Here is an 11,562-nt window from a genome sequence, read left to right as displayed (position 1 = left end):
CATTTTGAGAAGGGCTGTTTTGTATTGACTGGACTAGTCTAGTTTTGCATTTCTTATCTCTTTTCTAGGTTAATTGGATTATTTTAGCATCTTGCGAAGCATACGCCATAGTTAATTATGATTTGTGGTTCCTCTGTGAAATTCACTTAATTGACTTTAAGTCGGAACAGCTTTTTTTTGCTGTTAAATGCCTTATACACCTGATTACACTGCTTTTGTATAAAGTTCACAAGAATTAATATTGTGAACACTGGTAGCAGAAATAGGCCTTAATAGAAGCAAAATGTTGTATGCACCCCTATTTTCTGTTCAAGAGTACCAGCTCATGTTAATGCTGATACCAGGAAAAAAAGGAATAGAAGTTTAGCAATGACTGTCTTAAAGTTCCATTTGATTGCAGGATGTAGCCAAACTAATTCAGCTTGGTAAGAATCACTGGAGGTTATTCACTGCAGTGCTCCTTAAGATCCTGCCTGGGAGACAAACTACTTTAACCTTTCATGGTGAGGGTGGTGGTGGCCCCAAAACATAGTGAAGACGTTAATTTGAATGCAAATGCCTTTGTGCAGTGTTACTGACTGTCTTCTGATTGTCAAAGTACTAAATGTTTCTACCCTTAGTGTGTTTGGAAGGTCCATCTTAAATGGAAAAGGCACAGAGTTTTATTAAATGTTATCATATATATTTATATAACAGATGTGCTTATGGAAGCATTAAATCACCTTGCTTCACAGAAAGAAGAATCAATAATGTCAGCACTAAACTGGAAGCCCTTTATCTATGGAGGCTTAGCATCAATCACTGCAGAATGTGGTAAGCTTTTCCTTTAACTGTTTACATTATTTCCTTTACTTAAATAGTCCCTTTTACAACAAGCTTGGTTCCTTGCTATCAGTGACACAGTGATATGTGGTGGTAGTGTAGGTATTTTTTTTTCCTTTGATGCTGGCTGAAGAGTTGCTCAGAACTTTGTTATAATGTCAAAAGGCTTCTGTCTGTAACCTCTCATCCCTTGCGAGTCTTGTTTTCATACAAACTTTGCCTTTGCATTCTATTACTTAGTGTGTGTTGATCTGTTCCTAGACAGTAGTCATAAGTATACATAGCTTTTGTTTTGCTGGAGTAGACAAGTTAAGCTCTTAACTTGTATTTTTTTCTCCTAGCTTTTCTGAGTGAGTAGCTATGTTGCGGTTTAAATTCCCTTTTCTTGAATATATATGGCTGCTTAATTTGAACACTTCAGTTAGTATGCAACATGAGATAATTGCTGTAGTGAGACAGTGCATCAGATGCTTTAGCGCCTACTCTGAAGACAAATCTAAAATACAAATATCCTTTTAAAGACGTATCTGAAATGCATGTCCATGAAAATAAAGGAAATTTGGATTTTTATAGTAGTAGAACACAGTCTGACGTGTGGTGGGCTTGCATGTGAAGTCTGTCTAATAACGTTGATGGAGTATAAAATTACGCTTAAAACGACCATTTTATTTTCCTTTTCTACCTTCTCTTATGAATATTATTCAAACTTGAGTTTGAAACCTCTCTTGTTTGACTTGACTGAATGTGGCCAATAATGCCAAAAGCTTTGTGAGGAAGACAAGCAATTCATAAAAGTCTTGCTTGTCTGGTAAACCTCATTAGAACAGATGGAGTTAATCCTGACTCCTATCACTATTTAGGTGAATATTGAATGTTGAGGTCATTCTTTTCCTAAAGATAAGCTCTGGAGGTATTTGCTTTCTGAACCTTTTCATAGAGGAAGCATGGAGAGAATGAATTTGGCATGGCAGTAGGCTACTGGAAAGCAGTAACAGAAATGGATTCTGCTGCTATTGCTTTTTTAGATTCCAGGCTAGCATCTGTATAGCTTGTCCTATGGAATTTATTTCTTTGCCTTCAATGAAATGCTCTTCAGTGATGTTGGCAGAATACACACACAAACTCTGTACCTGATTGTGATTGCAGAGTCCTACTCAGCGTGGCTGTTTACAACCAGGCAATACCGTGTTGCCTGAAAACATAGTGTGTGCAAAACGTAAACATAGGAAGTAGGTAGGGCCTCTGACAAGCTTTTAGAAGAAACATGTTGACGTAAAATGAACCACTTGTTTAAAAGAAAGTCTTGGTAAGAGAGACTTTTTTTTCCCCAGGGGAGTATTTTTATGCATTTTAGTATAGAATAAAGGTTACTGTTTCTTATATCATGTTCTTTATTGTCTTTGGTTAGGCAAGTCCTTGATTAATTTTCTCTCTGATTTTTCTTTAAGGTACTTTCCCCATTGATCTGACCAAAACGCGTCTCCAGGTTCAAGGTCAAGTTAATGATGCCAAATATAAAGAGATCCGCTACCGTGGAATGCTGCACGCACTAGTCAGAATATGCAGAGAAGAAGGATTGAAAGCCTTATACTCTGGGTAAAATTTAATGACTTGCAGTAATGGTTTATGAACAGTCTGTTGATAAGTATAAGCTCATAGTGTGTGAACTCTTGGGTTTCAGTTTTATAAGGTATTTGGTTAGCCTTAATGTAGAAATGGAAAGCTCAAGCTTAGATTGCTTTAATCTTTGTACTCTGCAATAGCCTTTAGAGTCAAAAAAAACCAACAAAACCAAACAAACCAAACAACGAAACCTACTTGGAAAAAAAAATAGCGAAACATAAAATTATTTCATATGATACTGCTATGATTGTTCCTTCTCTGTCAGAAGAAAAATTGAATTCACCTTTGTGTATAAATGGGCATGCTTTTCTTTTAAACATGCAAGGTAGTGGGTGAGAGATGTAATCTGCAGATTACGTTTCAGATGTGTTTGCCAGCTAGAAAGATCACGAGTTGAATCCTTCCACAGTTCATTCATGTTCTTTGCAGGCTTTATTAAAAAAACCCACCAAAATAAAACCACCCTGACCTTGTTTTGTCTATAGTGAATTTAAATTGATTAAATGAAGAAACCTTTTAATGATAGACATCTTGTGTTCAGTCTCTCCTGCTCTAAAAAGTATTTGCTAATCAGTCTTTTGCAATTCTAAGCATAAATATTACCACTCCCTATTTTTACAGGATTGCACCTGCAATGCTACGACAAGCTTCATATGGAACTATAAAAATAGGCACTTACCAGAGCTTAAAAAGAATGTTTGTTGAGCATCCAGAAGGTGAGTGGGTTTTTTCCATTTAATCGAGGACTAATTTGCTTGAAGCTGGTTGTTTCCGCATGGTATCTTACTGTAGGAGTTTGAACGGGTCTACTGAGAAGACATTCCTTGTACCAATTACAGCTGTGAGTCAGCGAGGAAAACTTGTCAGAGCAGTTTTTAAGGCTTCTGTAATTGGCACTTTCGCTAGCTAAAGCTTGGGGGGGGGTGGCATCTTCCTGCCCTGATGCATCTTAATCTTTGTAAATCTGCAGCTAAACCCTTTTCCTTTTGTTTATGGAATAGATGAAACCCTGATGATAAATGTTCTATGTGGCATTCTTTCGGGAGTAATCTCATCATCTATTGCCAACCCTACAGATGTCTTAAAGGTAATTACGTGTTATGTAGAGTTTGTCCTTAGTTTTTTTCCTCTCCTTGAGGAAACTCAGAATCTCTTGATGAATATATGATTTGTTGTTTTGTAACCCCATTTATTCTCTTCTCTTCATTAAAGAGAAATAAATCAGTAACATCCTGAATTCTTTGTACCTCCTTCTGATCTGTAATAATTATTTGGAAGTATGAACCAGGAAACTGCTGGCTGGGGAGATAGTGGGATCCATATACCTTTTTTCTGAGGGTGGGGAGAGAATAATTTCAGATTACTTTTTCACATGCTGTAGTGTTTGTGTGGAAGCCACACTGCATATTTCGTCTATACTTCTTGCTAATACTGTTACACTAGGATGTTTCTAGAGCTGAAAAAATAGCTGAAGATGAATTAAGAGGTGAGAGTTTCAGTGAGTGCTACTTGTACTGTACTTTAATTCTGTAGAGAGACTTTGAAATTCAGTGTGCCATGGAAATAGTGTTCCAGCATCAGTCACTTAAAGTGAATTGGTGGAACCATCACCTCTTTAAGGATCTGTTAGCTTAATGATAGACAATGACCTCTCTTCCAGTTACTTAAAAGGTTTGATGGTATTTAACTTACAAAACTGTAGCATATGACTTACATGGCTGCCTCTAATGAAATATTCAAGAAAACTTTCTGTTCTTCTGAAGCAACTAAAAACATAATCCTTCTTAGGGCTAGTGTGGTTTTGTAGAGGCATTTCAAACACAAGCTTCTATTTCAAGTGTGGCTTCAATTAGTTATTTCCCAAAATTATGTCCATGTACCATCTTGCTTCTCACCAAACTTGTATTTGGTAGTTACCATGGCAGTTTCCCAAGGACATTATTAGAAATCCATAGGGTCAAAGACCATGGTTCTCACTAGCTGAAACATTAATCTTTTTAACCTTTCATTTTAATGTGTTCCTGTGAGAACACTGCAAAGGACATCTTGCAGAATCCATCTGTCAGTCTCATCTAAATGGAGTAGTGCACGAGTACAGAAATAGACATGACTTAATGCAGTTAAGAACTGCACGACGTACTCGTTCAAAATTAGCAGCTGCATTTGGATAGTTAAGGCACTTCCAAAGATTGCACCGTGGTTATGATAATGTTAGCTATTAATTTATACTCAAGGACAAGTTAACTTTACTGCTTAAAAGATTGTAACTTGTTAGTAAAACTGTGTTAAACTATTATTTTATTAGTTATATGTTTGAAATACATGTTTTCTCATTTTATGTTCAAATGAATCTCAGATCAGAATGCAAGCCCAGGGTAGTGTGATTCAAGGAGGAATGATGGGCAACTTCATACAGATCTACCAGAAGGAAGGCACTAAAGGATTATGGAAGGCAAGTTTTTTGAACTATATCTTATATTTAAAGTACACTTTTTGCTCAACTTAATTTCATGTTCTTGTACAGTGTTCTCAGTCAAATATGGAGGAGTCATAGCTAATATGTATGTAGTTTGTCATGACTACTTCACTGCTAGTGTCTTGGTGCATTTTGATGAAGGGTTACTGCTGATCTGGTGTTCAAGGATTAGCCACTTAATTAAAAAGTGGAGGCTTAAATTAGGGTGACTGACTCTAGGACTAGTTCAACAACCCTTTGCAAAACAGCTCTCAATTTGTATGCTCTGCTCTTTTTAAAACATATACTAAAGAACATTTGGAAGTAAAGTTACTGATGAACTTCCCTTCTAGTTCAGGAATTCTTGTACTCAACCTTGTAGGTTGCCTAATGCCAATTACAGTCAGTGACTGTGTAACAACTGAAGACCAAGAATGTACAATTGTTCTGAAACAGCTGGAAAATAGAAATGTTCTTCTATTAGTGTGGTTTTCTCTGCAGGGTTTCTTGATCTCCGTTTTTCTGTTCATCTTCCTTACTTTGTCACTTTTTCAGTTAGCAGCAAGGGGAGCCCATGTCACCTGGTTGTTGAGGTCTTAGCTGACTGTTCATGTAAGAATTCATATGTTAAGCAGAAATGGAGTAGCATAAAGGAACTGAAATTGCTGTTCAGCATGGAGAAGTGATTTGTCTTTTAAATTTAATCTGAATTTTTGGAGTACATACATCTAAGCCTTGTACTAATTATCCTTATTTGAATTCACAATGAACTTAACAGGTTCATAGTGTGTTGCTTTGTATTATAAACGCTAGGCTTTTCTAGTGGTGTGCAAAGGTTAATTTTAAACTTCAAATATATCCTTTCTTTTGCCAGGGCGTATCATTGACAGCGCAGAGAGCTGCTATTGTTGTTGGAGTGGAACTGCCAGTGTATGACCTTACCAAGAAGCACATAATTATGTCTGGATTTATGGGAGATACAGTATATACTCACTTCCTGTAAGTATGTGTAACTGTTTGCATAGCTCACCATTGGGTAGTTCTCATTATGGGGGATGAAGCTTTTGATTTTTCTGTCATCAGTCTAGATGTAGATTTACTTTTGTTGCGGTTATACTTTTTAATGGCAATAGCATCTCAAATCACAGAATCACAGAACATTAGGGATTGGAAGGGACCTCAAAAGATCATCCAGTCCAATCCCCCTGCCGGAGCAGGAACACCTAGATGAGGTTACACAGGAAGGCGTCCAGGTGGGTTTTGAATGTCTCCAGAGAAGGAGACTCCACAACCTCTCTGGGCAGCCTGTTCCAGTGCTCTGTTACCCTCACTGAGAAGAAGTTTCTTCTCAAATTTAAGTGGAACCTCCTGTGTTCCAGTTTGTGTCTGTTACCCCTTGTCTTGTCATTGTTTGTCACCGAGAAGAGCCTGGTAGCACATAGCATAGAAGCTAATTTTATTTAGGATGTGGTTTTAATTTTCTTATGAATATGGAATTTTGGTTTGTGGGTGATCTGAATCATTCAGCTTTGCAAATTGAGATGAGAGGAAAGTTCCAGTCAAATGTTTGTGATTCTCAGAGGCATGGCCATCTGTTCTAGTATACAGAAACGGTATATAAGGGCTGTAGATCAAATTTTGAAAATTATGCTTTATAGTAAATGAAAAGTAATTTTTCGCATCTATTAGCTGATGTAATTTTTAACTAAAAGCATTAAACGCTCACTATTGCTGCATGTTTTCTGGGGAGGGGGAATTCTTGTGCATCTTGAAATGTGGGAGGTCAAATTTCATTAAACCTTTCTTTTATTAGGTCAAGTTTCACTTGTGGGTTAGCTGGAGCCCTTGCATCCAACCCAATTGATGTTGTGAGAACACGCATGATGAATCAGAGAAGCCAACAACATGGGGGGCACTCAAACTACAAGGGTACTTTGGATTGCTTGTTACAAGTAAGTAGTTCAGATATCAACATAAGTAGAAACTGGTGCTGTCAAGCAGTCATTTTGGTGTAGAACTTAAAATTGTTCAAAGTTTTCCTAGAAATGAATCCAAGTAACTTAGATATGTCTTTTGCCTTAATGCTGAAAAGGATTATACTGCTGAGAATGCACTTGGTGTGAAAAGTATCTACTGTTTATGACAGAGGCAGGAAGAAAGTTAGTATGTACTGCAGGCACTTAATTCCTTTTGGTGCTTGGATAAGGAGACTGTCTCCTAGCAGCACTGTCTCTTACTTCACTTTATACAGTCTTAGGATATTGATAGGAAATTATAATTTCATTGGTCACTTCTTGAAGAACAACTTCTTCTTGCACAGATGGTTTTCTCTGTTGCTTCCTGCATAATGGAAAGTCTAGTACAGCCAAAGGCAACATCAGTCTCTGATTTTGATTATTTTGGCTTGGTTTCTTAAATCCCTAAACTGGGTATGAAGTGAGAGCATAATGGCCTTTAACATGGAGAAGAATGGATAGGAAACTATTAGAGTCCAAACTGTTGACTGAACAGTTCAGTTTGTATAACAGTCCAAGTCCGGTGCAATTTTGTGAACTGCATTTTAGTGAACCATAAGGCAAACTGAAAAATGTCAAGGGGATGTCCAATGTGAGCTGCAGGTTTACATGCAGCAAATTGCAGGGGTTTTTTTTGGAGGGAAAAAAAAAAGAGTTCAGGAATGCAATTTGGACAAATCTGAGTTGGGTACTGAATGACACAGACTGCATCTTTACCTGTCAGGTAAAACCTGCAGGCATTACTAATCTGGGCTTTATTTAGTGAAATGTTACCATGTCTCATCATACAATATTTCAATCAAGGTTACAGCACTAAGCCATCCCCTTGTCTGGTACAGAATCTCGTTAACTGAGGTGCTGTCGACATTTCTTGCTAATAAGGAATTACATAAGTGTGTTTTTGCTTTTTTTTTTTCCAGACATGGAAGAACGAAGGCTTTTTTGCTCTGTATAAAGGGTTTTGGCCAAACTGGTTAAGACTTGGTCCTTGGAATATCATTGTATCCTTTTCAAAGGTGTGCAAAATGATGAAGCTGGCCATACAACAGCAAGTTTCACAGAATGCTGTGTGGAAAGTATCACATCAGCACAAATGTTTCCTTCTAATGAATGGAAAATTGTGTCGTTGACCGTTTTCCTAGTCAGCTGCTGCTGGTCAGATTGAATTTGTGATTCTCACAGAGTGAATATTAGAATGCAATCTGGCAAAACATTTTTCTGTTCCTCCAGTTTCATACCTGTCCATTTCTGTAGTTTGGAGCCTAGTTTTAAATAAAATTGACAAGGTGAGTTAAGAATTGGGGCCATTTCCAGAACTGGGGAAGCTGCTGGCAGTTAGCCATGACATCTTTTTTTTAATCTTAGTCTTAAACAATTTTGTTTTCCTGTTATAGGCCATCTAATCAGAGCCCTGGGAAGTGTTGATGGTAATGGTTCTTTTACTATTTGCCCATCAAAGCTATGTGAGTAAAGACTCTAAGGGCTCTTGTGGTATTATCCTGCCTGTTGAGTCCTGTGTTTAAGATCCTGACGAACTGGCATGGGAAAGTAACTGGTATCACCAGCCTTAAAGCAAGTGTCATTGTTCTGCCTAGTACTGCATAACAAAAATGTCCAACCAGCAGCATTGCACAGGAGGGAACAAAGAGAGGAACAAAGTTCCACACAGATGGAGCTGTCCTCTAGTAGTGACCTGACCATTTTGAGAAGAAAAGAGTTTTCCTTAATCAGTTGTTGCAGTTCTTTCTGACATATGAACAGCTGAAGAAATTAGACTTCTGATGTGCTGAGCTGTATACTGAATTTTGTTAATGTACTGTTTGAGCTTAGAACAACTTGTAAATTGTCTCCAGTATTTGCTCTCTGTTGTCTGAGATGCTGGCCAGAGGAAGAGGTCACTACAAGGCTGTCGTGAATGAGAACAACCTGGAAGTGATTTCAAGGTAAACTGGCTCCTGTGATGATTCAGAGGATGATGTGCACTATTTTCTGGACTGAACCAAACGTGGAATACCTTCTGTCAGCTGTTCAAGTGTTCTTGAATGTGAAGATCTGTAATGCAACTTTATGCTGTTAAGACTCAGATGCACAATGTTTTGTAAGAGGCAAAGAAAAAAGTCTTTCTGTAAAGGAAGATAGGTAGCACCAAGGAGCTGGGCTTTTCCTGTTTTCACAAGTGTGTACAATTTGACTGCAATGGTTTGTTGTTTCCAATTAACTGAAAGTGTCACAAGACATCTTTGCAGGCTTTCAGTTCAGCAAAATACCTGCTGTAATACAAAATCTGCTTCTGGTTTTAGAGCTTTTCTGTGTTCCCAGTCCTTAGATGGCTGCATAATTTGCTGGGAATAATCCAGCTTCATTTGAAAGTGTGGTTGCTACAGTTGTCAGTTTTGCATATCTTGAAGAAAGCTTTTTCTGATGTATCATTCTTGGTTTTCAGCATAAGTGATTCTTCAACATATTCATATGTAAATTGCAATTAGGGAATGAAGTTCAAATGAGTCCATGTTCATCTCTCTATCTTGCAGAGAAACTTTCTGTGCTTCTTCCGTTGTTGGGAAGAACTTGTAATGGTTACTGGCTGTTACGTATCGTTTGAAAGATGCAGGTTTTATGCTGAGCAGTTCAGGATGTGTCACGTAGGTGCCTGTGTGAAAAGAACCAAACCCCTCCAAAGGTGCGTCTACTATAAAGACTACTTTCCTTCTTAAAAAGACACCCAAACCCAGAGCTGCTGAGCACTTTCACATTGCAAACAGGCCCAAGTTGCTGTTACATGCAAGTAAACACTTCATGTAGAAATCAGCCACAACTTCCTTAAAACATTACCTTTTGGGTTAAATGTATATCAAAACTTCAGGGCCATCAACTAAACAGCGATGTCAAGGTTCTTGCAAGCACTGCTGCTGAATTCCAGGAAAGGGAAGGTGTGAGATGCGGGTCATGCCGCGGTCCTTCTGTGTTCACAGGAGTAGCAAAGCAGGATGCATAGCTTTGGATTTTAGTGGCATTGTGTTAATCTCTTAAACATTTTTGGTTAATTGTACATTCCATTTAAATTTCATTTCAATTTAAAAAGTACTATAATTACTTAAAATTACTAATTTTGAATTCACAAATGGATTTTTAAATGCACAAGGCACTTTCCTAAGACACAATGTTTTTCTATGTATATGGGTATGCTTATGTGCAGTGTTTTTCCTCAGAGCTGTTTCTATGCTTTAATAGAAATATTTGTAAATATTTTTGTACACTATGTAAACTAAGTGTTTTACATTTTTAAGCTTATTAAAAGTTTTAAAATCATAATGTAATGTCTCTGAACTGCTTTCGGTTTCTAAGTTTCAAATGGGCTCAGAGAGATGGGTGAATTTTCAGATACTTGAAGGTGATTAACAAAGGAAAGCTGTTGCTGGGACTGAGCTGTTTGATTTACTGGTCAATTAGCCAAGGTAAATTAAAGTTGCTGTGGTTAAAAGCTTATGTTCCTGTAACTTCCTGGCTGAATAACAGGCATTAACCATGTGTTTTCACTGTTCTTTGGTGTATCTTAAACTGCAAGACTATTTCCCCCTCTATTATGAAAACTGCTTGGTCTGGAGCAGATTTAATGAGCTTAGTTTTGCAGTGAAATATGTTTATCACACTTGTAACCAGAGGGGATTTCTGGAGTCTGTGTGTGGTGGCACAGGCCTGACAGATGCAGCTCTGAGGGGATGAGGAACCTGCCAGTTTGATGTGACAGGGTGGGAGCACACTGCACCAGTTACTCTGTGGGAAAGCTGGGAGGGACAGATGGACAAGATGGACTGAAAGCAGCTGTTGAGCACAGAAGGCATCAACAGGGAAATGAGGCTGCAGCATCTCAGCTGACAGGTGACTGCTGCAGTGAATACCTCACAGTATTTTCAAGCTCTTTAATTCAGACATGCCTTAGCTCAGACTTAATTTAATGTGGAATGAGGAAAGATTTAAGTTTACAAAAACCTAACAGCAAACCGAAGATAATGAAGGATATTTCCAAAGTAAAGGGTGAATTCTGCAGCAGGCTCTCAGGTGTGGTGGAAAATGCAGCTCTGGTGAATGGGTGATGCTGCAGAAAAATGAAAACCAGTTCAGTAACAAGGAAGTTGGGTGGTGAAGCAAGAATGTGTATGCTGTAGAAATGGAGGGCTGGCTGCCTTGACACACCTCTATACCGTGACAGTGCTGTCCTGGCCCTTGGAGCCAAGCTGTAGGGGAAGGAGTGATAGCTCCCTGCCCGGCCTGCCTCGGGGTTGGGCAAGCGCCAGACCTCCCAAAAGGGAAAAGGGGAAAGATAGGTGTCCCCTCATGGTGGCAGGTAGGGGTTTGACACCAGGGTCAAGGCAGAGCTGATGGCATCAGGTGCTCCTGTACTTCACTTACCCCTTTCAGGAGGACTTCATTTGTCATGCTCGATTAAACCAGATCAAAAACACTGCGGCAAAAACAAGCCTTGGTTATTCACCCAAATGTTTTGACAGAGGTTAGTGTGGGACAGAGAGCTGCCCGGGGGCGGAAGGGTGGCCCTGAGCCAGGGGCAATGGCCAGGGTTGTCCCGCGGCCACTGCCTCAGCCGCCTGGTGAAAGAAGGCTCCGGGGCATGGAGGGGACGTGCTAGTC

General features: G+C 38.8%; 1 protein-coding gene across 1 annotated transcript; it reads left to right on the top strand.

Moving 5' to 3' along the window:
* The first annotated feature begins 740 nt into the window (after positions 1-740).
* On the top strand, positions 741-8,757 carry LOC104548684 (kidney mitochondrial carrier protein 1). The gene is made up of 9 exons (XM_010194772.1): positions 741-813; positions 2,271-2,418; positions 3,067-3,161; positions 3,447-3,532; positions 4,802-4,897; positions 5,775-5,899; positions 6,714-6,852; positions 7,836-7,916; positions 8,656-8,757. Exons 1-9 carry the CDS (start codon positions 750-752, stop codon positions 8,695-8,697), a joined length of 876 nt encoding a protein of 291 aa, XP_010193074.1. The 5' UTR covers positions 741-749; the 3' UTR covers positions 8,698-8,757.
* The last annotated feature ends 2,805 nt before the right edge of the window (positions 8,758-11,562 follow it).

The sequence above is a fragment of the Mesitornis unicolor genome, unplaced genomic scaffold, assembly GCF_000695765.1.
Source record: "Mesitornis unicolor isolate BGI_N332 unplaced genomic scaffold, ASM69576v1 scaffold14161, whole genome shotgun sequence".
Classification (NCBI taxonomy): Eukaryota; Metazoa; Chordata; class Aves; order Mesitornithiformes; family Mesitornithidae; genus Mesitornis; species Mesitornis unicolor.
This window is presented reverse-complemented; position numbering and strand designations above follow the sequence as displayed.